The sequence below is a fragment of the Dysidea avara genome, chromosome 10 (assembly GCF_963678975.1).
Source record: "Dysidea avara chromosome 10, odDysAvar1.4, whole genome shotgun sequence".
NCBI classification, from domain to species: Eukaryota; Metazoa; Porifera; class Demospongiae; order Dictyoceratida; family Dysideidae; genus Dysidea; species Dysidea avara.
The window spans coordinates 6,493,696-6,521,553 of NC_089281.1; the positions used below are offsets into that span (position 1 = coordinate 6,493,696).

At 38.7% G+C, this 27,858-nt stretch overlaps 6 protein-coding genes and 1 long non-coding RNA gene across 13 annotated transcripts; 2 read left to right on the forward strand and 5 right to left on the reverse strand.

The window, feature by feature from the left end:
* Window positions 1-5,897: 5,897 nt before the first annotated feature.
* On the reverse strand, window positions 5,898-6,836 carry LOC136268830 (uncharacterized). Its single transcript, XM_066064293.1, has one exon. It carries the CDS (start codon window positions 6,834-6,836, stop codon window positions 5,898-5,900), a length of 939 nt encoding a protein of 312 aa, XP_065920365.1.
* A 1,167-nt stretch (window positions 6,837-8,003) lies between these two features.
* Window positions 8,004-13,241, reverse strand: LOC136236420 (uncharacterized). The gene is made up of 4 exons (XR_010692124.1): window positions 9,929-13,241; window positions 9,531-9,879; window positions 8,299-8,387; window positions 8,004-8,254 (listed from the first exon to the last, which is right to left on the reverse strand). It is a non-coding gene; the product is annotated as an uncharacterized lncRNA (long non-coding RNA).
* An 821-nt stretch (window positions 13,242-14,062) lies between these two features.
* LOC136236386 (uncharacterized) lies at window positions 14,063-16,439 on the forward strand. Its single transcript, XM_066026528.1, has 3 exons — window positions 14,063-15,099; window positions 15,147-15,224; window positions 15,309-16,439. Exons 1-3 carry the CDS (start codon window positions 14,119-14,121, stop codon window positions 16,296-16,298), a joined length of 2,049 nt encoding a protein of 682 aa, XP_065882600.1. The 5' UTR covers window positions 14,063-14,118; the 3' UTR covers window positions 16,299-16,439.
* A 610-nt stretch (window positions 16,440-17,049) lies between these two features.
* On the reverse strand, window positions 17,050-19,551 carry LOC136236390 (triokinase/FMN cyclase-like). Of its 2 annotated transcripts, none has more exons than XM_066026532.1 (11): window positions 19,024-19,551; window positions 18,814-18,982; window positions 18,680-18,714; window positions 18,462-18,630; window positions 18,292-18,411; window positions 18,104-18,241; window positions 17,813-17,941; window positions 17,660-17,763; window positions 17,495-17,604; window positions 17,339-17,447; window positions 17,050-17,288 (listed from the first exon to the last, which is right to left on the reverse strand). In XM_066026532.1, exons 1-11 carry the CDS (start codon window positions 19,507-19,509, stop codon window positions 17,136-17,138), a joined length of 1,722 nt encoding a protein of 573 aa, XP_065882604.1. In that variant the 5' UTR covers window positions 19,510-19,551; the 3' UTR covers window positions 17,050-17,135. The 2 variants fall into 2 exon arrangements, with proteins under 2 accessions (XP_065882604.1, XP_065882605.1); XM_066026533.1 differs by having other exon boundaries at window positions 18,814-18,978; window positions 19,024-19,157.
* LOC136236383 (double zinc ribbon and ankyrin repeat-containing protein 1-like) lies at window positions 19,540-22,919 on the reverse strand. Of its 6 annotated transcripts, none has more exons than XM_066026524.1 (19): window positions 22,752-22,918; window positions 22,548-22,701; window positions 22,427-22,496; window positions 22,278-22,375; window positions 22,129-22,233; window positions 21,960-22,077; window positions 21,773-21,907; window positions 21,582-21,725; window positions 21,433-21,531; window positions 21,277-21,383; window positions 21,188-21,218; window positions 20,919-21,132; window positions 20,704-20,807; window positions 20,489-20,654; window positions 20,360-20,430; window positions 20,229-20,303; window positions 19,906-20,033; window positions 19,777-19,851; window positions 19,540-19,724 (listed from the first exon to the last, which is right to left on the reverse strand). In XM_066026524.1, exons 1-19 carry the CDS (start codon window positions 22,867-22,869, stop codon window positions 19,559-19,561), a joined length of 2,178 nt encoding a protein of 725 aa, XP_065882596.1. In that variant the 5' UTR covers window positions 22,870-22,918; the 3' UTR covers window positions 19,540-19,558. The 6 variants fall into 6 exon arrangements, 4 of the variants coding, with proteins under 4 accessions (XP_065882596.1, XP_065882595.1, XP_065882598.1 ...); XM_066026523.1 differs by having other exon boundaries at window positions 20,354-20,430; window positions 22,752-22,917; XR_010692111.1 differs by having other exon boundaries at window positions 19,662-19,724; window positions 19,926-20,033; window positions 20,354-20,430; window positions 22,752-22,919.
* Window positions 22,755-25,241, forward strand: LOC136236382 (centromere/kinetochore protein zw10 homolog). The gene has a single exon (XM_066026522.1). It carries the CDS (start codon window positions 22,925-22,927, stop codon window positions 25,130-25,132), a length of 2,208 nt encoding a protein of 735 aa, XP_065882594.1. The 5' UTR covers window positions 22,755-22,924; the 3' UTR covers window positions 25,133-25,241.
* Window positions 25,112-27,825, reverse strand: LOC136236385 (serine-rich adhesin for platelets-like). Its single transcript, XM_066026527.1, has 4 exons — window positions 27,228-27,825; window positions 27,052-27,105; window positions 25,463-26,935; window positions 25,112-25,351 (listed from the first exon to the last, which is right to left on the reverse strand). The coding sequence occupies exons 1-4, from the start codon at window positions 27,717-27,719 to the stop codon at window positions 25,271-25,273; spliced, it is 2,100 nt and encodes a 699-aa protein (XP_065882599.1). The 5' UTR covers window positions 27,720-27,825; the 3' UTR covers window positions 25,112-25,270.
* Between the last annotated feature and the right edge of the window lie 33 nt (window positions 27,826-27,858).

Here is a 27,858-nt window from a genome sequence, read left to right on the forward strand (position 1 = left end):
ACTGTCACATGTTCCACTGGCACTGTTGGATGTAACTTTGAAAAACCATTGACTGACTGCATGCTGTACACCCTATTGCTTGTAGATGTGTTGTGCAGTTGTCAATGACTTAACTAGTGGTATGCAGCTAGTGTATTACAATGTCGATATTGTATCGAAGTCCCATATATATTGATATTTACTATATAGCTGATACTTTGCTGTAATTTTCGACTTATCAACATATAAGTTATAGCTATTTTAGTGTATGCCACAAAATTGCACCATGCAGAAAAATGGTGTTCAATTCTGTGGAATCAAGAGCTTGTCTACCACTATTGTTACTTCTATATGCAATGTATATAAATTGTATTTAAAGCAGATTTATTAATATTGGCTGCCCACACAATTAATCCACCCACATAATTAATAATAATCAAAATTGATATTTTACTTATTTTTGTATCAAAATCAAAATCCAGGTACCACACAGTATTAATTTTTCAAAATAAACCATAGAAAGTATTTTAACACCAGAAGCTCAAGAAATTTCACCTGTACTTTTATAAAACAGGGGACAAATACACAAACAATGGCATGTTTTCATAATGACTAATTAGGCAAACAATAAATACAACACAGGGGGCATTAAGAGGGTAAGTAGTTCGCTTTTTGTGCTGCAGAGCTAGAATATGATTCATATAGTTATGCTATTCCAGGATGCTCTAATAGATCGAACAGGGAAGTGGAACTTTTATTTTGGTAACAAAGAAAACTTGTTACAGATTTGGGTTCACAAGATCAGCCAAACTAGCTTACCATTGAATGAGAATACTAGAGTTTGTAGTGACCATTTCATTTCAGCAGCAAAAAGGAAACTCAATTAGGAAAACCTGATAAATCCTTAGCAGCTATGTGCAAACTTTGAACCAGCTATATCTCCTTTAAATTTTTCTATATACAGTATTGCTCAATAATTTCACTGTAACCATCATTCCCTGTACACCATCTGTCAGTTTCCTGACTTTGGGTGTACTCATCATCACTGGTTTCTATAGTTTCTGTACAGATAGCTCGTCTGATGGCTTGTTACAATTATTTGGGACTTGGGAGTTGATGATCTGATGTATTGGGGAAGCAAGGATGAAGATGTTGAATGAAATCGAACTCTTACTAGTTCAATTTTTTTTTTGTACTAGCACAGCTGAGGCTGGGACTATTTGATCTGACAGACCATTTCAACATTTCAATTTCTACATGCAGTGTGTCAAATCTTCCGTGCGTGGCCCAGTTGAGATTTAGTTCATTTATACATGCCAAATCTTTTAAAGACTTGTATCGAACCACCAAGGTATAATAGATGCCACCGAGATTTTTGTGCTTTACCTGAATTTCAGCTGATGACCATTCAATGTATAATAACTGCCTTACAAAATTCTAGTTGGTATATCGCAGACCGAAGTTTTAATATACAACTCCACTTGGTGTAAAGTGAACATTCCACCATTTTTTGAAGGGTAAGAAGTACGGGCGTAACTAATCACTGTACTGGACTACTGGACTGGAACACTGGACTGACGTATTTTTGGTTTTTACACATTCTGAGGTTGGTCTTATTATTGGACTCTTGGCTTTATTGAGTCTTGCTAGCCAAGGGCCTTCAGAAAACTTGTAGTCTGCTACTATAATGATGAGTGTGAAGAGTGTAGTAAGCAAAAACTGACTTCTAGTAATTTCATCTCTATTTATTATGTTATTCTACAGTACATATACTTATAATCCTTATCAGTATGCTGCAGGGAATGTGCTAGTTATGGTTAACCAACAATAACATCTTGCAGATAGTAGCAAGCTTGTGCAATGCTAATAAATTTGGTCACATATTATAGTACACCAACCAGTTCGTGTAAGAACTAATCATGATAGCAGAATAACCCTACAGGTGTGTAATGAGTTTGTATATTGCATGTAGAAATGAATTTAGCTACAATAGATTGTCCTAGGAAAGATAGGTTGTGTCCCAGGGGTCTGAGCTATTTAGTTCAAGGATACAGTGTATCATAGGTAGCACAAATATAGTAAAATGATTTTTGGCTAGCTATTGCTAGATATTACAATCTCCAAAACACAATACTAAGAAGTGTATAAATGCTGTAGAGCATAACAAGTAGTGAGAAGTCAGTTTTTGCTTAGTCCACTCCTCATACTCATCATTTTAGTAGCAGACTGCAAGTTCTCTGAAGGCCCTTGGCTAGCAAGACTCAATAAGGCCAACCTCAGAATGTGTAAAACCAAAAATATGTCAGTCCACTAGTCCAGTCCAGTGATTAGTTACACCCAAGAAGTAGCTCGAACCAAATGAGTTAGTTGTCCTGTCAAGTTCAGTTATGCTACGTTTACACCACTCAGGATCCAACCAAATTCTTTCCACTGCAATCCCTTTTGTACAAAATCATACCAACTGTACTTATCCATTCCAACAAATAATTGCAGCTGTACCTGATGGCAGTATTGATGATTCCTCTTTAGGTGAAAGTCATTGTCATAGTAGCAGTAAAAACTGGGATCTTCACATTTTTTAGATCTTTTTTGGAATACAAATTCTGCTATGCCTTCTGGAATATCAGAATAAGGATCTGTCACGCATGCATCAGGTGAAGCCCCTAGCCATCCCATAACAGGATGGATAATAAAGCCACACTTTCTAATAGTTAATAACATTATTCCTGACTTGAAAATGTGCCATTGGAATTAGTCCTACCTGTACATGCAGAAGAAGAGTGCACAGTAAATAGAAGTGTACAAAATTTTTGTGTGACCCTTAACAAATTGATATACACAGTGCCACTAATGCCTTGTAGGTATGTAGCTCATTGTTTTAACAAGCTTTCCTCTATATACTCCCAACACCTTGTAGATTGCAAACTACTGTGATCACAATTATTTTTCAATAAACTTTGTTTGGCACAAAATCACTTCCATACAAGCAGTAGTTGGTGACATAGCCATCTGACCCCAAAGGAATTAATGTAGACAGACAGACAGATTAATTGCTTTTTATGAAAATTATGTCATACGTACATCATAAAAATCTGAGTTTGTATATGAAAATCCCTTAAATTGTTCTTGGTTAATAGTTACATCAGCTTCTGGTTCAGGAGAATAATTGACTGGACCACGGCAATATTTATTCCTTCTCTACACACCAACGAGCTACAACAACGGCACTAACATCTTGTAGTTTATACCTTGAGGGGAGGAGTGATCTTCTGTTCCAGTTAATAGACTTGTAAAACAAGTGCTCTTTGATGTCTTCTTCACCTTTTACAGGATCACAACCAAGTCTTTGTTGTGGGTCTCTGCATAAGAACTTTGTGTGTAGTGTTTGTGTTTGAGTGTGCATAAAATAGAATATCACAGTCAACTATATGAGTCAAATTTCTTACCGATTTCAATATACTAATGGCTTCCACTAGGGTTGGGAGGTATTTAGGTATTAGTAGTTAAAGGTATTTTTCAGATACCGTTGTGGCTTTCTAAAAATACCGAATACCGAATTTAATGCATTAATTTAAGTTTTGGTAGTTTAGTGGTGGCTACACATGAAGTCAAGCCCCATACAACCATGTGTTTATGCAGTGGACAAGACAAACACAATAATTTACCTTTTGAGATATTCGAACCTTACTTTGTGGTACAATTGTCATTTCATTTGTTCCTTTAAAAGATAACTTTCACTACTAGCACAATGTGGATATAAGTGTAAATCATAGCTTACCCAGGTTTTTAAAAAGTGTACTATATAAAAGGTATTTAGTGATACTGAGGTATTTTTCCTGATACCGTACTGTTCTTCAAAAAAGCAATATACCGGGCCGCCCATCCCTAGCTTCCACTGACAGGTGATGAGGATAATGTATTTCACTATCAACAACAGATTTATGCAATTCCAACAAGCTATCAGCATTGAAGGGTGACTACAGCAGAAGACACACATTTCATCACTTGTACAGCTACGTACACCCCATTCACACTATCCCTGCTTAGTCAGTATGTTTAAAGCTCAGGATTTTACACTAAAGTTGGCACTTCTTCACACTACTGGATCTAACTAGAGCTCAGGAGTGTGTGCCAACCAACCACAATAAATAATAAGGTTTTGGTTATTGACATTGGTCTAAATTGTTGTGATGAAGCATAAAATAAGCTGTACAATCTTATGGCCACCATGAAACAAATATCAATTTTAAGAATCTGAATATTCTTCAAATTAACGAATGGATTATTCTTTAAGAATTTTCTGTATAATTATGTGCTCAAAAGGGACAAAATCACTTTGATTACTACTACAACTTATTGCGAAAAGTCTTTTACATACATTAGTATGTTTGTCTTTAAAAGATGATGAATTGCAGTTTTCAAAATGACAGTTTTCAGTTTTTAGAAGCTTTTCAAGATTAAATGTGTACTTATCTCAGTGAGTACATGAATAATGAACAAATACAAATATTTCAGTCTTAATGAACAGATAACGAATGTTCGTACTATTCTTTTCAGTCTTAATTAAAATGAGCCTGTTTCAGATATGCAAACATCAGGATTGGTTTGATTTGCCTATTTGCTGACAGACCCATGCAGCAAATGACTTGGAAGTAGCGTAAGGCTCATGATTAGTTTTGTGGTAGCTATTTGTTTTTCTTCTTGTCCTGCACTCAACATTTGCTTCATCACAAGAAGTGACTTGAGGTATGTGTCTAGTGTTTGTTCCATCTCTACAAAGTAGGCACTAGTGAGTGATGGCACCAAGACACAGGCTAGTTGTTCTTCCAAATGTCCACCTGTAGCCATTTCCAACGTTGGTGGCATAATGATTATGCATATGGTTATTATGATGTTAATTCAGATGTGTGCCATTGAAATATCTCATGGAACTTTGAACACTGAGCAGGGGCGGATCCAGGGGGGGGGGTTCAAAGGGTTCCATGGAACCCCCCTTTTGAAAGAACCTCTCTTACTTAAGATACTCTAATAGAGCGGTCACAGTAGTCTTTTGAGGAGCAGTGTAGCAAGCAGTTATAAATAAAGAAATACAGTTGGTGAGGGGCAGCTATTGTGAGGAGATGATAATCTTCTTTTTTTTGGTCTTTAACTTACAGCTAGCTAGACTGAAGTTGCAATTCCAGAGTGGAACTCCCCTTTTTGAAAATCTGGATCCACCCCTGCTGAGTTAGTAGAATGGATTGGATTCTAGCCCAGACATGGCTCTCTCCAAGGAAATTGATCATCAGTCACCAAGATACAGCATGATTAGTCACTTATTCAATGAAGTATTTCAATAGAAGCAGTGGTTCGATTTCCTTGAAGTGTACATGCAGCTACTGTATTAAAATAACTAAACTTAATTGTGTTTTTACAATTGTATATTCACCTTCTGGTCTTTGTAAAATGTTGAGATTTCAACTTGTAACCTTGCATTGTATTTTAAAGCTTATTATCAAGAGTTAATTAACTCTTGTTATTATTCATAACCACCACCTGGCTTGATTGGCAACCTGTGAAGCTCATTTACACTTAAAAACACTGTGAATAATAGTTTACGGCTTCCTGTGGCACAATTACGTGATGCATTTAGTGTAACCAAAAAATTGATTGGTAGATAGTTAACTGTTACATAAGGCTTCTAAAGCACTTGCTAAGAGCCTAAGGTTTCTTTCAGAGTTCATCTTGAGCATGCCTTCGTGGTCACCACAAACCAAAAACAAGTAACTTAATTACAGGTACATCTGGTGTTTTACAACGTCAAAATGTATAGCACAACATCAAATGGGGACTACTTGTACAGCATGAAAACACTGGTCAAGTGACTGGCAAGTGTTCAGTCAGAAATATTCAGATAGTTCACTGCAAAAGACAACAGTTTATCCATAGCCTGGTGAATGTATTGCAATGACTTTGCTTAGGTCAACTCCATGCTTTTTACTGCACATGCGTACAAAATTAGGACCACATTTAATTCCAAAATCACTTTCAATCATTTGAATGGCATTTGATCCACCTGTTGGCATCAACATACTTAGGTTCTTTGCAGATGTCTGGCTGCTCATAGTTTGGGCTGCTGTGTAAATCAACTTCTTGGCAATCTCCAAGTTGTCTGAATACAAAGGACCAACGGTGGTATCTTGTTTATTTATACTCTCTCTTATGGTGATATATCCAACAACATCACCATTTCCGTTTACTGCCACCCAAGTAAAGCTGTCGGGAAGTGTCGACCATTTCTTGATGAAGACTAGCCGATGAAGACCATATACTTTTGCATCATATTCTGCAAATTTTTTAAACTCAACTTCACTAAGCAGTTTAATGGAAACATTCCTCATATTTTCAGTCATCTTGTACTTCTCTGCAATTGCTGACAGAGATATAATATAGTCTCTGTTGTCCCACTCAGGTTTAAAACCCAATGACTCGTACTTAGTCACCATGTTTGGGGCAGCGTCAAAACAAATATTAGTACTTTGGTCCGTGGTCTCCAACATAGCATTTAAAATCTTTGAACCATACCCCTTCCCTCGAAATGGCTTCTCCACAATGAACATTGTGCAGAATTGCATAACGCCTGTGCTGTTGCCATCTTTTCCCGTAGTAAAGAATGCAGCGTGTCCGATCATCTTGTCGTCAAGAAACCCCAAGAAGGCCTTGGCATCCATGTACGGTGGACCGCTGTACATATGGCTGATGTCAACAGGGCGTTGGTAAGGACCCCATCCCTCGTCTGTGGTCCATTCCGTCAAAGTGGATACGTTTCCTTGTGTCAATTCATGTGGAGATTTTTGCTGGATAACAAATTTTGCCATACCGCGGATCAGTGGAAGCCGCCCGCGCCGTGATATATAAATTAGGCTGTCCAGACGAGTAAATGTTCGAGCCAATTGGTTTAGGCCAGAGCAGCAGAAATTCACAACCGCCATCCTGGAAGACGTCTACAACTACCGTATCCTCGGGACAAGTAAAACAATTAAGTAGTCTCTCGAGTATTCGGGATTGGAATCATCTCACGTGAGCCCATTGGGGTAACGCGTTACGTAATAATTATTACTTTTGTGGTAACAAAGTTCAATGCGCGCAATCAGAAAAAGCTAATTGCAATTGTTCCCTTGAATTTATAGGAAGGGTGTTAATATGCTTTGGCTTGCATACACTAATTTCCAAGGGGCTATCTCAAAGTCAACCACCTCCTAAAGTGTTAATACACTCAATCAGCACTTATATCATAAGCATGAATTTACTATAATATCCAGAAACTGTCATTTTTGATGACCTTGACACTGTCTCTTATTATTTTCTAAAGGAGCTAGTATCTTGTGAGGCCTAGAAATGAATGTTTTTACTGGCATGCAGCTAACTATATATGATTTACAATTATCTATATAATTGATCCTTTCAGTTATCATTGACTTGTGCAATCCGACTGCATTCCTCCAATTGGCTAGTAAATTAGATATCACTCTGACTTTTCTACTACACATGTATGTGGCACACATGCAACTGATAAATAAGACCATCCTATGGGGATACACTCTAAAACAAGATAGCAACAATTTAAACATTAAAGTAAAACAGTCTTTCAGGGTGGTCTTTGTTAGAAGGTGTTCTTATAAAGAGGAGATCACTAAGTGAAATTACCATTCCATTCCACCAATCCATTCCGGTCACCATTCCAGTCGCCATTCCACCAAACCATTCCATTCCATTCCACTAAATCCAGACTCCCCTGGCTGGAGACAAAGCCTAATAATGTATACATACTCAAGCATAATCTGTACCTTCGAAATTCTACACACTGAAACTTATAAATTAATAAAATGTGTTGCATTGCATCGCTACACATGTACAGCTATTAGCATGCAAAGCCTGTTAAATATTGGACACAATGCACATCCATAGCTAGATTTTTAATAATCTATGACACATCATACATGTACATGGGACAAAATGCCATCGAACACTCTTTTGAACTTCACCAGTACTGATTACATGCAGCCATTTCAAATTTATATACAACCAAATTTATTCATGTACAAAAATACACTTTTAAAAGTTTGATGGAAAAACAATAAAAGAACATTTTCAAATTATTTAGTCTGTAACCAGATACCCACTGCAGTGGCTCCAGGATCAGGTTGAGTGAATAGTTCATGACTGACATAACTTGCTCGTGCCGTCATATCCTTGGTAGCCTCTGCACCTTTCTTAGCTGCCTGTACAACATGACCTGTTATGTGTTTACTGTAAGTCTGTAACAAGTGTTGTGTTTACCTCTACTGCACTCTTTAATCCATCTAATGTGCTGGATTGCTCCAGCTGCAGGATGGTGATGGCAGGAGACAAAGCATCCGATCACCTACCTTCAATGTTGGGAGTAACACGTTACATAAGTAACGCGTTATGTAATATTATTACTTTTGTAGTAATTAAGTAATATAACGAAATACGCTATAAAAACAGGTAATATAACTCAAGTTACTTTACTTACGAATGTAACGTGTTACCTAAGTAATATAGTTAGGGTTTCCAACTCAAAATATGAAAGTGTCTCTTTTTGTTGTTTTTGGCGATTTTCACACAGGCTGACCTTTAAGATATAACAAACAACCATTTATTTGTTGTTAAAATGCTTTAGCACTTGGTATTAGTGTAGTTTTTAGCATGCGTAAATACTCAAAAAGTGGTCACATGACCAGCAATTCAATAGGCGATATTCAAACAATAATTATGGCTAAAGCCAGTTCATAGGGTGAACTAGGACACAATTGTCATGTTTCTTACCTCAGTAACGTTTTCTACATCTTGTAGTTCCGTAGCATGCACAAAGTGTGTAACTCGAACTATTGTGGGATGTTTGGTCACGTGACCACTTTTTGAGCATTTACGCATTCTAAAACTATTTATTTATATTTTTTTTATTAATGCTTTACAGCACAAGTGCTGAAGGTCTGTAGGACACCTGGTCCTACAGCCTGCTCAAAGACTTTAGCTACTTAAGATGTGTTTGAAAAGTTGGAGAAAGGAGAAAAAATCCATGACTCGACCTATGCTGTTACCAAGCGCTAAAAATATTTTAACAACAAATTAACACTTGTTTGTTATATCTTAAAGGTTGGCCTATGTGAAAATCGCTACAAATAATATAAATAAGCACTTTCGTAACGTAATATTATTACTATACAAGTAACGAAGTTACTAATCTTGTTAGTTATCCTTCAAGTAACGCCTAGCCACAACGAAGTAACGAAGCCTACTGAATGAAGCTTATTCACCAGCTTCTTACATATAACCAAGATTTGCACATTGTCCAACAACGCAATCATGTCACGTGATAAAGTGGTAGTTTCACACGTGACAGCTTAAGGCTGTGGACACAAAGTAATATAATATGTAATATTATTATAGTTACTTTATTTTATGGGTAATATGTAACTGTAACTAAATAGTTCAGTTGCAAGTAATATGTAACTAGTTACTTTTACAAAGTAACTTGCCCACCATACCTGTTAGGAAATTTGTTGTCAGTTTAACACCTTAACTGTTTGTTCACCTCATTACAGTCTCCATGCCACTCTTGAGGACTCTGGTCCTTACTGCACCATCAACCACATCACTTTGGAACAATGTGTTGGCTACTGATGTTAGTAGTAGTGCATAAATCTGAAATAAGTTACCCTTTAATTGACACAGTACTATTAATATAATGGCTCCTGAGGCAGGTGATTGGACACTAAGCAGGTGATCGAGTCAATATAATGGCTCCTCCCATGTGAGCTCCAACACATTCAGATAATGCTAACAGACAATCACTCGGACTATCCCAGTTGAATGATGATAGTTTATCTAACACAGCTGGGACAAGGAATTATTACTACACTATTGTGTTGTGTGTGTGACTCACCCTGTGCTCCTGACTTGAGTGTGCTGCCACAATCACCATCCCCACTACCTCGATCAAGTTCATTTAACAATGCTTCATTATCCACCAGTGACTTGCATATTTGTTCAGTCCCTAAACCACACCCAAATACAGTGTAACATCCCTTTGTGGTTTAACTTGATCAAAGTGACCGACACTCCAGCTATCTCTAGTGAGGTCATCAAACTACCCATGTATGTCCTTGTCACATTAGCCTTCTTCACATCCACTATAGGAGATGTACTAGCATCACTATGAAATGATGAATAACTGACACACCAAGGTATCTGATTGTAGCATTAGCCATCACTGCTAGTTCCAGGTTTGATGTACCTCCTAAATTATTAATTACCACTCCCACCTCATCGCTGGGATGTAAAGTAAATAATTATCTGTTGTGGTCATGTGATCCACTAGTAGTTGAGCAACAGTATCAGCAGGTTGTAACCAAGGAAATAATTAAAATAGAGGACAGAGAAGTGTTCTCTTAATGTCAGCTTCACCATGAATGCCTGATAAAAGTACAAATATTATCTCAGTTCAAAACACTCTAATAGAACACACACAATATCACCAGTGTCAACTCCTAGTTCCATTTCATCTGGTTCAAGATGGAAGAAAGGTTCTTGTCCAGGACTGCTACAAGGTGACAGGCTGACACTCATGGTAGCAATGTTACTGGCTGGCTACAGCATTAGCCACATATTTGTTATTCTTTATCATCAAGCGTAATAGATAACAGTATTATGACTAATCAGGTCTAAAAATGTTGTGTTATAAATAATTCTGTTAAATTTCAGCATGCATGTGGGGACAAACTAAAATATCACTCTGCAATCTGTCTCAGCAGTAAGTGGTTATCTGTGTAAAAATACCTTTTCTCTATACCAGTCAATATTTCATCAATTAGGATAACTTTTAAATTGCCTGTAGTCACCTGCTTGATCAGACAAAACACTTTAGTCTACCCATACTGAGTTTTTGTGTGCAGCTTTCACCACATGCATTTTATATTGAATCACTTCTGGGGTCATGTAGTCTGGAGTTCCACAAAATGCTGCGGACATCAGTCTGTGCCATGTCCTTGCTGAGATAAAAACTTGCTAATTTCACGTGTCCATCACTACCAAACATGACACACTCAAGCTTCAAATTCCTGTGTGAGAATTAATGAAATAACTTGCTAAATACAAGCCAGTATTGAAATCCTACCTATGAACAATGCCACTGAAACAAACAGAGCACAAACTGTCTCTGCAAAATAAAACTTGTGAGTGTATGATATGGAGTAAATCAAAGGCAAGCAATGAGTATATTCATTACAAAAGGTTGCTTATTGACCACTATACTTTTAATTCGGTAGCAAGTTCTAAGGTTGTAGGATATGTGAACATCCAGATGCATACTTGGGAACTTCTCCCTAAATTGAACATTGATATGGTTATTCTTTATGCAAAAATTTATGTAACCTTTTTTTTATTCATTTTAATAGAAGCTCCCCACCCTATGGTCCATGACTAGAGGTGTGTGATTATCTAGATATTTCCGATTATCGATTGAGATATCATAAGACTTATCGAGATAAGGATGATAAGTTTATTTATCTAGACAATAATAAACTTCCATAAATTTCTTGTATACCGAAGAATATCTGATGGTGGGCCACCTTTAACCCTCCCACCACTTGGGCATAGTGATAAACTAACATTTTCCACTTCTTCATACTTTTCAAATTGTAATTTGCTCACTTTACCAGTTATATTTATGGCAGTCAACTAAAATAAATATTTGTTACAATTATAAGTATTGAAATATGTCTAAATATGTCGTCGCACACCTCTATCCATGACACCATGTCATTTGATAAGTTGCATCTCTAAGAAACAAACTGTTCACTGTTTTACAGTTTGCAAATATCAAACAACACACTGCAGTATCAAAAAGTATTGAATTTCTTTGCAATTCTTCAGCAAAATTGACAAACCAAACATCACAAAATTAATTCCCTCACAAATGTCTGCCTATTTTACAGCTATTATATCACTCTTGCCTAGCATGATCCTCTGGGAGTTGTCCTACTTGACGTAAATGAAATAACATGTCACCTCTGTTGAACTCCATAACAAAGAACACAAACGCTCCTGTAGGGAGGTTGGCCAGCAGATATGGCTGACACTTCTCAGTTTGTACACACTTCAGTTCACACAATGGCTGCCTCATTCTTTATTACTTTAATGGCAACCAAATATTTTGATGACTTCTATTTAGCAACCATCACCTGAAAATAAAATACACTCTAAGAACTAGCTGAGAAACTGTGGTAAGCCAAATTTAAGGATGCGTACTTGACAGTTTAAGTTTGGAAATTTTTATGCATTCAGCACAGTTGTAGTGCCAATATTCCTTAACTCCTTGTATTATAGGCCTTAAACTTCTCACGTGGGATAGCACTTCCAGTACTTACTATGGTACTCTTAACATTGATCTCAACGGCACTATAGCTATATACATGTTTAGGGACCCGCCGATTATGCTCATAATTTTACCTATTATGCTATGCTGCACTGCTCAAAAATTCACCTATTATGCTTAAATTAATGCTCAATATTTACCTATTATGCTCGATTATGCTCAATGTTCATGCCTTAGTTCATATGCTTTGCTACTAGTTTAACACTGTATAGAAAGAAAAAAATGAGTAGCTGGAACACAAATAATAAATTCTTGCTGCATGCCTGTATGTAAGAGACAAGATCGATATACTCTAATAGAACAGTCAGTTTGATGATTGCTCTATTAGAGTTACTGACTGCTCTATTAGAGTATATCGATCTTATTTTGCAATTGTCATTTTTTCAGCAAGAGTTTACACTATCGTACAAATATTTAACCTATTATGCTGGCATTATGCTCAATGCTTTTAGGTACCTATTATGCTCAAAATTATGCCAGCATAATCGGCGGGTCCCTATACATGTTTGGGCAAATACAGTAACCATTTAAATGGTTGTCAAGCATACTTGCTCTATGTTGCCATCACTAGCAAAAAGAACAGTTAGTGTAATCACGCATTACAAATATTTGAGCTAGATCTGGGCTCATAGAAAAAAGTTAAATTTCATTCTTGGCAATGTGACAAGTGCAGGAGCACATTGAGTCCTATGGGCAAACAAAACTAATCCTATATTTCCAAAACCGAACTGTTTCCATGAGCATATATGTACATCATGCATTACATGGAACTTTTAACCATTGTCTATGCTGAAATTGGTCTGTGGATGAATACTCCTGTAAAAACATAACTGTGTAAGGTGGCTTTTCCTGCAGTGCGGTTGTAAGAGGGGCATAAATGTCAGGAACTACTTTGCTTGCAGCAAGTGTTAACATGCTAGTTTTATCAGGATCATGCAAGGTCCATGAATGGCATATGTGCTGCCACTACAATAGTGCATGCAGTGCTTGTCTAAGTACTCTTTGTACTGATGTAGCTCACCAAGAAGCTCTTCAATAGCCTTTTTAAGAACATGATAGCTATTGAGCAGTTCTCAATGCATCAATGCGACCTTTAAGACCATCTGATGAGAGTAACGTAATCATTGTATCACTTCAAGAAAAGGTTAATAGACCATAACAGCTATTCAGGGGCGTACGCAGGAATTTTGAAAAGGGGTTTCCACTTCAGCTAAGTGACTGTTATATTAGAGTAGTTTATATGACCTGATTGCTCTATTAGAGTATCTCGATCTTTTTACTAAAATCATAATTCAGAACAATGCTATAAGTGTTGCTATCATCCCGCTATCATGTTAGAAACTATTATTTTACTAAGATAAAAGTTTTATAAGTGTCCTGCTCCATGACAGATTTCAGATTCTGGAAACCTGAGTTTCAATTTCTTGATGTTTGAAATACTATGCAAAATCCAAAGGGGTTTCCTGAAACCCCCTCGGTACGCTCCTGCTATTGATTAAGAACTAAAAGCAATTTGTAGTACACTAACAAGTAGACATGACTGGCATGACTGCATGAGACGGCAGACGGCTAGTCGTCTAGTCTAGTGCCCTTGCATGCGCATTAGCGCGAGCCCGGCTGGGCACGAGACTAGCAGACGGGAGCGAGACTACCTGGCGCTTGCGTGCATTCCACAAAAATCCTCCACATTCATGCATTAAATGGCTGGTGACTTTACCGATCTTGTTCTTAAAGGAGTGGAACCACTTGGCAAAGAAGTGGGCAGGGGAGCCTACGGAAAGGTCTACGCGGTGAAGTACTGTGAAACGATATGTGCAGCCAAAGAAATACATTCAGTTTTGGTGGAATACGCTGACCCGACTGAAATGAAAGGGATAATACAATCGTTCTTTGGAGAATGTCGACAGTGTAGTAAATTACGTCATCCCAACGTTATACAATTCCTTGGAGTATACTATCCACCAAGGAGCGACCAGAAACTGCGACTACCAGTAATGGTTATGGAGATGATGGATGATAGTTTAACATCATTTATAAAAAAGCACCAGGAGATACCTGAGTATTTGAAGTATTCAATACTACACGATGTGTCACTTGGTCTGTGCTACCTTCATCGTCAGGATCCCCCGATTATCCATCGTGATCTCTCATCAAACAATATTCTGTTAACTAAATACTGTGTTGCTAAAATCAGTGACCTCGGGGTGGCAAAAGTGATTAAGCAAGATGGCAAAATGACAAAAATGACGAAAGCGCCGGGGACACAAGATTTTATGCCTCCCGAGGCACTTGAGCATGATGCAACGTATGGACTTCCCATAGATGTGTTTTCATTTGCTGGAATAATTCTGCATACATTTACCCAGGAATGGCCGACTCCATCAGGGCAAACCAAGCTTGATCGTAAAACAAATACATTGTCTGCATTTACTGAGGTTCAGCGTCGTCAGCAGTACCTGGACAAGTTGACTGGAACAGCAAACAAGTTAAAGTCACTTGTGGAAAAATGTCTTGACAACAATCCTGATCTGAGACCTCCCATAGCAACCATCTGTAAAACAATTAAATCTTACAAGGAAAGCTACACAGAAAGCTCTTCAAATAAAACAATGGAACTCCATAAGAAAATTAAGAAATTACAGGCAGCAAATGAGGAGCTGAAAAACAATATACCACCGCCAGTGAGTCACCCTCCTTTCACTATGTAATAATAAATTGTGTACTATAGGTGATACCAAAGAAGAATCGACCTGTTTCAACAGGAATAGTGCCAGTGGTAGAAAGTGTTCACACAAAATGGAAAAGAGTAAGTGAACAAACTTTGTGGATCTATCCTATTTTTCCTTGTGCATTTGATACTGTTGTAATTAGTACTTTTGTTGTTGTTTAGGAGGCGCCCCCGTTAATGCCTGCACTTCTCAGTGGCCGATATCGGATCAAGTGGACCCAGTTAGCTAATGCTCCAGTTCCTATGTATGACGCCTACACTGCTACACAAGGCAACAAAGTCTTTGTTACAGGCTGCACTAGTCCCACACCAAATGCCAAACATCAAGTATACGTTTATAACATCACCACCAATGTGTGGAACCAATTGCCTTCACCACAAGTTTCTTATGGTATTCCACAAGTAGTTGGTGACAAGTTAGCTATTATTGGAGGACGTATGTCTACTACACAAGAATGGACTAATAAAGTTTCCACATTTGACAATGCTAGCCAAACTTGGATATCATATTATCCTGATCTCCTGTCTGTTAGGGCAAAACCAGGGGTGGTCACTTATCTGGAGCATGTTATTGTTGCTGGAGGAGGCAAAGGTTGTCTACCTTTAGAGGTGCGAACTGATATTGAAGTTCTCAACTGGATTGAAAATATGCAATGGAAGAAAGTGGGCACTACCCTACCTGAACCAATGTGGGCTTTTTCACCAATAATATCTGATGGTAACTTGTACATAGTTGGGTTCTCGGGAGTTGACAAGCTTCACAATTCTGCTTACAGTGCACCAGTGGCCAGCATTACAGCTCCAGGGAGCACGAACACACTTGCCAAATGGACCAAATTGAGTCCATCACTTTACTACAGTACAGCCATTGTCCCTGGCTCATCACCTATTATAGCAGTTGGTGGCCAAGTACAAGGATCAAATTCATCAACTTCTGATGTCACAATCTACAATGCTACAAGCAAATCATGGATAAGAGTTTCTGCACTGTCATTCACCCGCTCTTCTGTAGCTGTAGCAAGCGTAGATACTAATGCATTCATTGCAATCGGAGGATGTATCACAGCAGGAAATGTTGAGGTCAGCAAATCATCTAGTGTATCTATTGTAGAGTTAGCTCAAGCAGAGTACTGGTCAACAGGTAGCATGTAGGATATATTTATGCTTCTTTTTTTTTTTTACTTTTGTTATTCATTCTGGCAATGTTACATTTTCTTAGTTGCATCTTGTAAATATTGACATTTTGTAATATAGTTGCAACACATCCCATAAATTATGGTGATTTGTGAGATACTTATTGGAGCAACTAGCTGCATTGCAATACCAATGTGCATGTTTGAATATTGATATTATGATTCTACAGTGCAGCATTACATGTTCCTAGTCCTTTTGAGTGTTATATAACAGTACAATGGAACTCACGTCATTGTTACATTTCAGTAGTTTTGTCTAGTGCCTATAAATGAAGAATGGTGTAACATTATACATTGTGTGCTTGAATATTATTTGGTATGCGTAATCCTATGTACACATTGAGCTGAGCCCTTAGAAAACACATATTTTCCCCCAAAGAGAAATAGCATTTCAGCCAACTAGATGACCAGTAATGACAGTAAAAGGTGTGGAAAAAAAAACTTTATGGTTTTCATAGGAAATGTGCAAACTTTGATTGGTCAGTCAGGCATTTGAAATTGTGAATGAAAAGATTTTGAAACAAGCAGTGCTACAAATAAGCCGAATTTCAAGAACTTTGAAGTTCCGACCACACACTTACAAAATATTAAACTTTGTAGAATAACATGCTGTCCATGTTGTATACACTGTTTCAGACATAATGGGCATCACTAAATGTGCTTGGGATAATTTTTATTTTAATGTCATCACACACTCCTTTGAACACTGATAACATTTCAAATTTATATGCAACCAAATTCAAATTCATGTACAAAATGATTGTGATAGAAAAGCAAAAAAGAGGACATTTCAACATTACGCAGTCAGTGCAGAGAGGATGGCTTGTAGCCAGATACCCACTGCAGTGGCTCCAGGATCAGGTTGAGTGAGTAGTTCATGACTGACATAACTTGCTCGACCAGAACGTGCTGTCATATCCTTGGTAGCCTCTGCACCTTTCTTAGCTGCCTGTACAACATGACCTGTTATGTGTCTACTGTAACAAGTGTTGTGTTTACCTCTACTGCACTCTTTAATCCATCCAATGTGCTGGATTGCTCCAGGATGGTGATGGCAGGAGATAAGGCATCCAACATTGTCCGATCACCTACCTTAGCACCACCATACCTGTTAGGAAATTTGTTGTCAGTTTAACACATTAACTGTTTGTTTACCTCATTACAGCCTCCATGCCACTCTTAAGGGCTCTGGTCCATACTGCACCATCAACCACATCACTTTGGAACAATGTGTTGGCTACTGCTGTTAGTAGTAGTGCATAAATCTGAAATAAGTTACCCTTTAATTGACACAATACTATTAATATAATATATCCCTACGGCTCCTGAGGTTCCTCCCATGTGAGCTCCAACACATTCAGATAATGCTAAAAGACAATCACTCGGACTATCCCAGTGGAATGATGACAGTTTATCTAACACAGCTGGGACAAGGAATTATTACTACACTATTGTGTTGTGTGTGTGACTCACCCTGTGCTCCTGACTTGAGTGTGCTGCCACAATCACCATCCCCACTACCTCGATCAAGTTCATTTAACAATGCTTGATTATCCACCAGTGACTTGCATATTTGTTCAGTACACGCCTTTAACACTCCTCCTAAACCACAACCACAAATAAACTACACCCAACTACAGTGTATTGTGTCTTCGTGGCCACCTGTATAGAAAGAAAGGCCATCCACAATGTAGGAAGGCTAAGAACTATTGGCCCGCAGGTGACTGCTTTAGACACATTACACTGTAGCTGTGCTTGTTGTACCTGATTCAGTATTAATGGTGACATCAGATTGCACAGGAGGTGCTGACATGACAAGAAATGGTGGCTTGTCAAATCTCACATGGCTACCACCAACACCCAGTGATGGGTTAGGCCATGCCGGAGCACTAGTAGGATCATCTGATGATAGAACATGTCACATACAACTACTTCACTTATCACTAACACACCTAACAGGTTTGTCCAGTTGGAAGTTAGCTTGATCAATGTGACCGACACTCCAGCCATCTCTAGTGAGGTCATCAAACTACCCAAGTATGCCCTCGTCACATTAGCCTTCTTCACATCCACTATAGGAGATGTACTAGCATCACAATGAAATGATGAATAACTGACACACCAAGGTATCTGATTGTAGCATTAGCCATCACTGCTAGTTCCAGGTTTGATGTACCTCCTAAATTATTAATTACCACTCCCACCTCATCGCTGGGATGTAAGGGGAAATAATTATCTGTTGTGGTCATGTGATCCACTAGTAGCTTAGCAACAGTATCAGCAGGTTGTAACTATTGAATACTTAATAAAATAAAGGACAGAAGTTGACATAACACGTACCTTGGTTCTCTTAATGCCAGCTTCACCATGAATGCCTGACAAGAGTACAAATATTATATTACTCTAATAGAACATACACTCAATTCAAAACACTCTAATAGAACACACAGAATATCACCAGTGTCAAGTCTTACCTAGTCCTAGTTCCATTTCATCTGGTTCAAGATGGAAGGAAGGTTCTTGTCCAGGGACGCTACAAGGTGACAGGCTGACACTCATGGTAGCAATGTTACCAGCTACAGCATTAGCCACAACTGTCACCTCCTCCAGTGTACCACCTCTGTCAGCTAGTGCCCCTGCTATCTGTACACCTGTTACCCCAGTCTGTCATTGTTACCCCTCACCTTATGTACCAGTATTGTCCCACACAATCCTCTCCTACCAGCATGAGCAACAGTGCTAGGTAATGCACAGTCTTCACCAACTATCACCATTTCCACTTTATAACCCTCAGCCTTTGCTTGCTCTGCCGCTAATCCAAAGTTCAATCGGTCGCCAGTGTAGTTTTTAACTATCATAAGTGTTCCTGCTGAACCGCTTATGCATCTCACTGCGGATAAAATGTCTCCGGGTGGCGGACTGGTGAATACAGAGCCAGCAATGGCGGCGCTGAGCATTCCCTTCCCAACGAATCCCGCATGGGCAGGCTCATGTCCACTACCTCCTCCAGAAAGAATCGTGACCTTTCCCTCACTCTTCACCACCTCAATGTCGGCCCTAACAATCACCCTGTGCCCACCTAAAAGGTGTAACCCCGGATAAACTGCTGCTAATCCTTTCAACGCATCATCAACAACAGAAGATGGCTGATTAATCAGCTTTTTACTCATTGCAAAATGATTCTTATATTTTTGGAAGGGTATACAAAATTATACGGGATTATACGGTAATGTCATGCGGTGAAATTTTACAAAGCTTGCGTAATTGACTGGCCCCCTCATGAGTTACAATACAAGTGACGAGTTTGTCATAATGTTTCTCAGCAGCTATCTGACAAGCAGTTTGACCAGCATTGTTCTTTAAGCTAGCATTGATTCCTTTAAGACTGCAAAATAATAATCACATAAATTATGAACAAAATCAAAGCAGCTTCTCACTTCAGAAGTGCTTTAATACAATCAATATTTCCAGGTCCTCCCAATACAGCTTCATGTAATGCAGTATTACCAGTTCTGTAAGATATAAAGATGTATACACTAGCTATATACTTTAAAAATGTCCTGAACCTTTCAGCCTTTCTATTCACCTTGGCTCCTTCTCTTTGTAGGACAGTCAAACAGTGGGTGTGTCCATTGGCAGCAGCCAAGGAGAGCAGAGGTAGTCCTAATGGTGTTGTAGAATTGGCATCTACTCCCTGTGAAATTGTGACTGTTTTATTAGAGTCTTTCTATATTCTTAGTGGTTCATCCTTTAAAATCCTCTACCGTATAATCAAGAGTTAATAATTAATATTATAGAACATAAGTCCCATTCCATATAAACTTCTGATTCCCCAATTGTATCAGCATAAATCTTACATAGGAAGTATTACTCAAGTACAGGGGGTTACCTTTTTAAGAAGATCTGCAACTTTTTCTTCATCACCTTGAGAAGACAATTCTTCCACCAATAATGTCAAATCATCCTGACCAAAGATTATAAAATTACAAGAGGATACATTTGTTAGTAACAAACTTTTACAGGTTTTCTTTTCTTCTTTTTCCTAGACCTTGTTCTGTGTTTATTACTTGAAGTATCGTTAATTGTGCTACCTGACAGAGAAACTTATAATTAGCACTAACTTCCCTGTAAAAAAACACAGCTGGTTACCTTCACTAAGTATAGTACTGGTACTACTGTTGGCTAACAGTGAGCTCAACAATTTGGGGTCGTGGTCACTTGGCGTTCGAATACTGCCTCGATGTTGTGGCTTTAATTCAAATGTTAGGTGCATATTTAGCTCATTATCTTCATCATGTAAAGTCGCTGACAATAACTGGGAGAAATTAAGTAGCAAACATGTCAAATCTTTATTATTAGCAAACCTTTCCTATTTGTGGCTTTCCAATGGCACCCTGGAAGTCTGTACAACTCTGAGCATACGCCTTCAAATGGGTGCAAACATGGTCCAATTGTTGGCGCCAGTAACCTAAATAAATAGAATTACACAAGTGCTAAAAATTAGAAAACACTATAATGAACATACAAACATATGCAAATAAACTCTCAAATACTCTAATAGAACAGTCACTTCGCTTACCTCTGCCTGGGCTGAACACTCCTATTTGAGGTTTTTTAAATGCCCATGACACTGCAGCCACTTCACTAGCAGCAATGGCCTTACTGATGGTCCTTGAAGAAGGGTAGAAGAGTCCTTCTGTTTGTGTTGCCACCTCACAAGTAACAGGACCCTCTTCGGTAGTATCCAATAATGGCACCCAACCACCAGTATCAACTAGATCTGCCATAGGAATCTAATACAACATGTACAGTAGTTATTATACATGCCAGACCACAATAATATAGTACCTTCATTGAAGGAGTGATTTGCATTCCATGTCTGTATACATTAATAGGAGGATAATGGGGTGGGTCGTATATTTGTATGTAGTTTGTACCTGGTTGGAGGTCGCAGTTGGGCAGAACAGCTAACACAATGCCGTGCCTCCCATGAGTTAGTGGCAGAACAACTAGAACAAGTAACCGGCTGTTGTGGGCCTGCAGGCTAACACCATCACACATTACGAACACAACACACACAATAGAGCACTAACTTCTCTCCCACACCAGTCACAGAATCTGGCATCTGAGGCGTTAATCCTGCCACAGGTGCTGCACAACAAATACACCCCAGACTCTGTTGTTTGCAACAGCTATAAACCACCTTATGTGGTGATTCTTAAAAATTTAATTGTATACATACTTTACTACAAGCAGTGCTGCTTCGTCTGTGTTCACTTGCTTCATCTTGTATAGCTTGAGTAACTATCAGAGGTTTCTCACAAGTAACACAAATTTTCATTTCAGAGCTATTTACAGTCCCACAACCTAAACACACTGGTTTACCCTAACACAAAACCTATCAGATACAAGTGATACACATTGGTTACACACCTTAATATCATTCAAATTTTTTAGTTGTGCATTGATAACTGGCAGTCGAGGTGGAGGATCAATGGGAGCCTCACACACTACACACACTGTAGACCCAACAGGGACCATGGCCCTACAACTGCTACACACACTCAACTGTAATAGAGAAAAAGAGATTGATACATAATTTTACTAATATTTCACTTACCCCAATGGTAGGTTGTGCTTCGGATTGTGAAGTTGGAAGAAATGGTAGCAACATACCACATTCTGGACAATATTTTGCATGTAAATCTTCTGGCCTCCGAGCATTACAGTAGACACAGCTAAAATAGAATAATGCTCCCATCATATTCTTAATGAAAACTTCACCTAACATTCTGTAGTCTGAAGGAGCATGCACACGAGGTGTAGATTGTGAGGGTAGTGATGCTCCCATTGGCATTGAAGCCACCTCGTCTGATTTTAGCCTTGGACCAAGTCTATGATTGTGCGATATTAAATACACCACCACAACTAGACTAACCTGTTAAACAGGTATTGGGGCCCTGTTAGGGAGGGTGACACAGGGTATGCTGATGGACTGGCAACTGAAAAACTAGCTCTATTATTTGAAGTCATGTTCTGAAACAACAAAGTTAAAATCCACAAGAACATCTATTTTGAGCAACCTACTTCCATGGAGTCTGGTGCAGTTTTAAGAAAGAATGTCTTAGTAACAACATTGCTCTGTTTCAAGCCGTCACTGCAACAGTAAAATATATAGTGTATAATTCCCACAATGCTGAGGCTTTACTTGTTAATTGCTATCGCTTTAATGGTCACAGCTTTGTCTGCAGCTGGCAGGGTAAATGGTACTTGATATTGGTAAGTGTACTTGTGTCCGGAACGCTGAAAAGGGTCCGGTTTTGTCCCATTAATAGTGTAATACAACTTGATATCCTTGCTTTCTGAAAATTGATTGTTTTGATGCGCTCTATTTAGATTTACACGATTTTACCTGAAGTTATTGCAATCGGGGTGGCCTGGTCAATAGAGTATTTAGATCCATTACGTTTAGCTCCAAAGGCGGCTTTCAGCGGGACGATGATCGGTGCAGAAATCGACCCTGCCGTCATTATTAGGTAAAGTTGCTATAGGAACGAAGCAGATCGCGTGATCTAAGCGGGAACAATGGAAGTAAAGAAAAGTGGATTAGTGTCAACCGCACTGCGCACTGTGTCTATTGCTACTGAGAAAGAACTGCAAACGGCGTTGTCGTCTATTCAGAAAAAGTGCGACCAAAAGCGAGCGGAGTTATACGAGATAATCACGGAGGATATTGTAGAATTCAAACAACAAGCTGACACGACTACAGTCGTAAGGCATCAGCTTAATGAAGTGCAAAACGAGTTTGAAAGATTGGATGAGAAAATCAAGAACGATGTTAGAGGTAAACTACTGGGGTCTTCTGAAAAGAAACAAGAAATTGAAGCGAAATTATTAGAGACAGAGAAACTGATTCAATTTTTAACTGACCTGTTTTCCGTATACGAAACATTTACCAGTAGTTGGAAAGATTTGGAGGTGGAAAACTATAGTACTGCTGCAAGTAAGATCAGAAAAGCATTAACAGCAATCGGAGAAATCAACGAAGAAGGTAAAAATGCACAGATATATATTTCTCTTCAACGAGAGCTATCGCAAAGACATGATAAGCTGAAGAAGATACTGAGTGATAAATGGCACAGCATTTTTGTGTGGAAGCCAAAGAGAATTACTGCAGATACAGACACACTACATGTGTCACTTGCCATCATGAAAAACCAAATTCTACAAGTGTCCGAGGCAATGAAAGAACTCAAGATTTGGGAGAAGATTGTTCGATCCTTTGCCAAACAGCTCTTGACCGCCTTCTGTACTCCTTTAGTGAGCTTGCAAGACAGATTGATTATTATTGAAGAAGGAAAGGAGGCTACTACTGTTTACTTTAAGCAATGTACATCTCCTTGCAGTATTTCTGAAATCTTTAGCTGTCTGTTGAGTCTTTTCCATTTTGTGGAGGGGATTGTTTCTGATGATGGATGGCTGTCTGGTATCCAGAAAGAAGTGGAAGAAATCCTTCCCAATCTTTTGATCGAAAAATGTCTCTCCAATTCAGTTCCCAGTACTGTTGAGGAGCTTAAGAGTTATGACCAAGTCATCAGCTTGACTGAAAATTTTGAAAGAACACTCATCAAAATGAAATTCCTTTCTGCTGATTTCAATCAACTAAGCAATTATGTAAAGAACATTAATGTACATTTTTCCAAGAAACAAGTTGAGGATGTTTTAGTACAAGCCAGGAATATACTGTCACGACCTCTTCATGATACAAAGCTCACTAAACATGAAGGTGTACTTGAAAATCTTGAAGCAGTAGGAGCTGGTCCGGTCCAAGCTATTGATTCACTGGTGGAAATTTTTAGTGAAGAAGAACTTGACACTAAATTATTTCATTTCCCAACGTGTCATGTCAGCGAGACAGTCTTGGAATTTGTAAACTTGCTTTACGTCACGTTGTTGAAGTGTACACAATCAAGTGGCTCTTCTGCTGTCCAGCTATTTCATACTTGTCGTGACGTCCTTGACTTGTATTGTGCCATTGTACCTTCCTGCCACAAAACAGTTATTGCTGAGATACCTCGTGTAGCTGCTGTCCATCATAACAATTGTCTGTATGTTGCTCATCACTTGTTAACACTAGGACATCAGTTTCAGTGTAAACTCCCACCTCCTCTGGACTCTGGGGCTACAACCTTTGTTGACTTCATACCCAAGTTACAACATCTGGGAGAAGATACATTTCTGGCTGAGTTAAGGAAGCAAAGGGACATCACTTTAAAACCATTAAAGTCTACTGGGTCTTTTGATAATGTGTCATATGAAGAGAGACAGTTGCAGGTTGAGAAATCTTTGGGACAATCTCTGCTACATGTTGCCCAAGTGAGCAGTGTTTATCAAGAGGTACTTCCACTTCATGTGTATGCTAAATCTACTGGAGCTCTGCTTGATTCTCTCACTGTTTGCTTTATTGAGAAGGTGACATATCTGGAAGACATCAGTGCTGAAGATTCCACTGTCCTTCATTCATTCATCCAGAACATACTCCAGAAGATTGAAATGATTTTACAAGTAAAGAAATCCAATCATACCATAGACCCTTCTCAAGTCTGTAACCATTTTGTAAAGCTGCAAGAATTGGGCTTTGTCTTGTCTGCCTCACTTGTCGATATCGTTAACAACTGGCAGAACGGTTGTTTATCAAAACACTTTGCTCCCTTAGAATTACGATCTCTAATCAAAGCTGTGTTTCAAAACACTGACCATCGTGCTAAATTACTTGCAAAAATAACTGCTTAACAATTGTTTTGAGTATTTATTTCTTAAATAACAAATATCATGTAGGTAGAAAAATACAATAAACATAATATAAAAAATTTGATTTAAAAAATCGTACAAATAAACTTAATGTATGTGTTTCATGATATGAAGGGCGAGTCACCAGTTATCTAATGCACTACATCCTGTACCAGCCAGGTTGTCAATACTTGAAATAATAGTTCCTTGAAGTGGCAAAGACTACAAGAATAAAAAGAGTCCATGTAACACACTAGCACAAGTAATAGCATATAGTTAATGTACATTATGGTAAGGTAAATGATATTCACAATGCTATTAATGCTCCCCCACCTTAGAGAATGGATGTTCCACAGCAATACTCTCACTGAGGTAACCAGATTCCCTATTGGATTTTATGTCCTGTGATTTTGTGTCATCAACAATGTCCAGTTCATCTGCTCCAGCCGACATGTAGCCAATGTCTGATTCTGTTTTGGAGTGACGAACATCCAGTTTGTTGTTCAATGGTGTTGGTAATCTGTCAATAACATCTAACATTACTGTCCGCGAGTCTAGTGATTGACTACTTGACATTGAAAAGTCAGGAGTGAGACAAACACTACTGCTTCCTACTTCACTAATTGTGTCTGTAACTCTGTGTTGAGTTTTTCTTGGTAAACTTCTTCGAATGTTTTTTTTTGGGTTAGCAAAACTAGAAGTTGTAGTAGTAATGCTAGAGCCTCCTCTGTTCTTAATAGCTGAATAACTTCTATGCACACCAATAACTGGTTTTCTTTCTGATGGTCTTACATTTGGAATGCCCTCATCTTCAAGAATACTTTCAGGGGTGATACTACGCTGCGATGTGATGTCAGAATCTGCGTAATACTCAGTGTCACTTAGTAAGTGCGATGAAGAACCTGACTCCAAGTAATTACCAGGTGATTGACTGCGGCCACGAAGTCGTAATGAAGGGGAGTCACCAAGAATTCTTCCTGGGCTTTGACTACGTGTACGTCCTCTTACTCCGTCTAGAGATCTACCAGGGGACTGGCTACTTGATCGTGATCTTCTGGGTGGTGAACGGGCACCATTCTCATTCCAGATAGGAACAAATCTTCTCTCACTGATCTCGCTACACTGTGATAAAGATGAAGCACAATCGTCATCTTCAAACCGTACACAACGTCCAGCAGACGATGTTTGTGATAGCGACAACGCAGATGATGATACATGACGAATCCTTGGTGATCCTTCTGATTGTCTAGAATATCTTGTTAGCTGTGCAGTGGGAGTACTGTCTGATGGATACATGATTGATCGTGATGAATGGTGCCTCTGACGTTGGACACTGTACTTCTGACTTCTACCAAAAGCAGGAACACTGACAGATGAAATACTACTACTAACACTGTTTGTTCTGCTCAATGGCATGTTAACACGTTGTGGAACAGGATTAGATGGCTTAGGAGACACTTGGTGAGTTTGTTTAACAGGAGCAGTTCTCTGAGGTGACTGTTGTACTACTGCTGGTTGTGGTTTAGGAGGAACAGCTGGAGGTTTTGACTGTGTTGTATCATTGTTTGATAATGCACTCACATCAGTACCACTTCTGTTCCTCTGTGACCTGTTTGACTGCTGTTGTTGACGAGATCTTGACACCCTCATTGACATTGATCTTGTTCTTGACTCAGCCAACTGTCTTGATGACACACGGAATGATCGCCTGACTGGATCCATACGATCAATTGGTGTATCAACTTCGTCATCGCTTGTTAGAGCACTGGTACTTGAGTTGGGCAATTTAGAATGACACGGTGATTCCTAAAAGCATAAGAAAACACGCATAAAATGTGAACAGTTATTACTTAAACTTGTGGTCAATTGTGTGTGTCCTTATGTAGCAACAGGTGTGATTAACGAGTAGGTGCTAAACGAACCTTTTCTTTCCTTCTGGGCACAGCTGCAGGCAATTGAGAAATGTCACAAACACCCTAAAGACAAAATAAGAAAACAATGAGTGTCAAATGTCAAGTTTATTATTGTATTACGTGTGCGAAGACAATAATTAGCATAATCAGCCGTTATTAGCACATAATTCGCAAACTTTACTTACTTTGCCCTTTGGTGAAATGCACAAATCATCTGAAGGTGCCACAATAGAATCCTTCTTAGCTGAATGCCTGGTTGTAGCTGGCTTAATATCATCAATCTCTGGTTCTATTTCACTGAACGAAGGTGATGTTGATCTTCGATCGTCAGTGTAATGGTCTTTAACTCGATTAGGCACAAAATGTTTGTTCAAAAGCTCTTCTTGCTGCTTGGCGTTCATGTTCTCCCAGTCAGGACCAAACAGTTTCTGCAGCGCTTCACTTTCAAGCACAATTGAACGTGAAATTGAGTTGAGAGACGCAAAGTACGTCTTGACACATTCTTGCAAGGCAACACTTCTTGTCTTCTGGATTCTAGGCTTAGGTTTTTCTGGAGCTGGAGTGGTAACTGCAGTCTTTGCAGCTGCTTTCATACTACGTTTTCTTCTTAATGAAGCACGATTCAAACTTATTCTCTGACGTCCTGAGACGGGACATTCTATCACTGGACTAGCCATAACACACACACTACAATTGTTCTAACTAAAGATAAATGCAAACGAGCAGCAACTGAGGCCAACCTTTTAAACAAAAAGCCATAGGAAGTTTTGTGAGAAGACTATTTAAAGAATTCGTTTAAGTTTTAACAGATGGGCG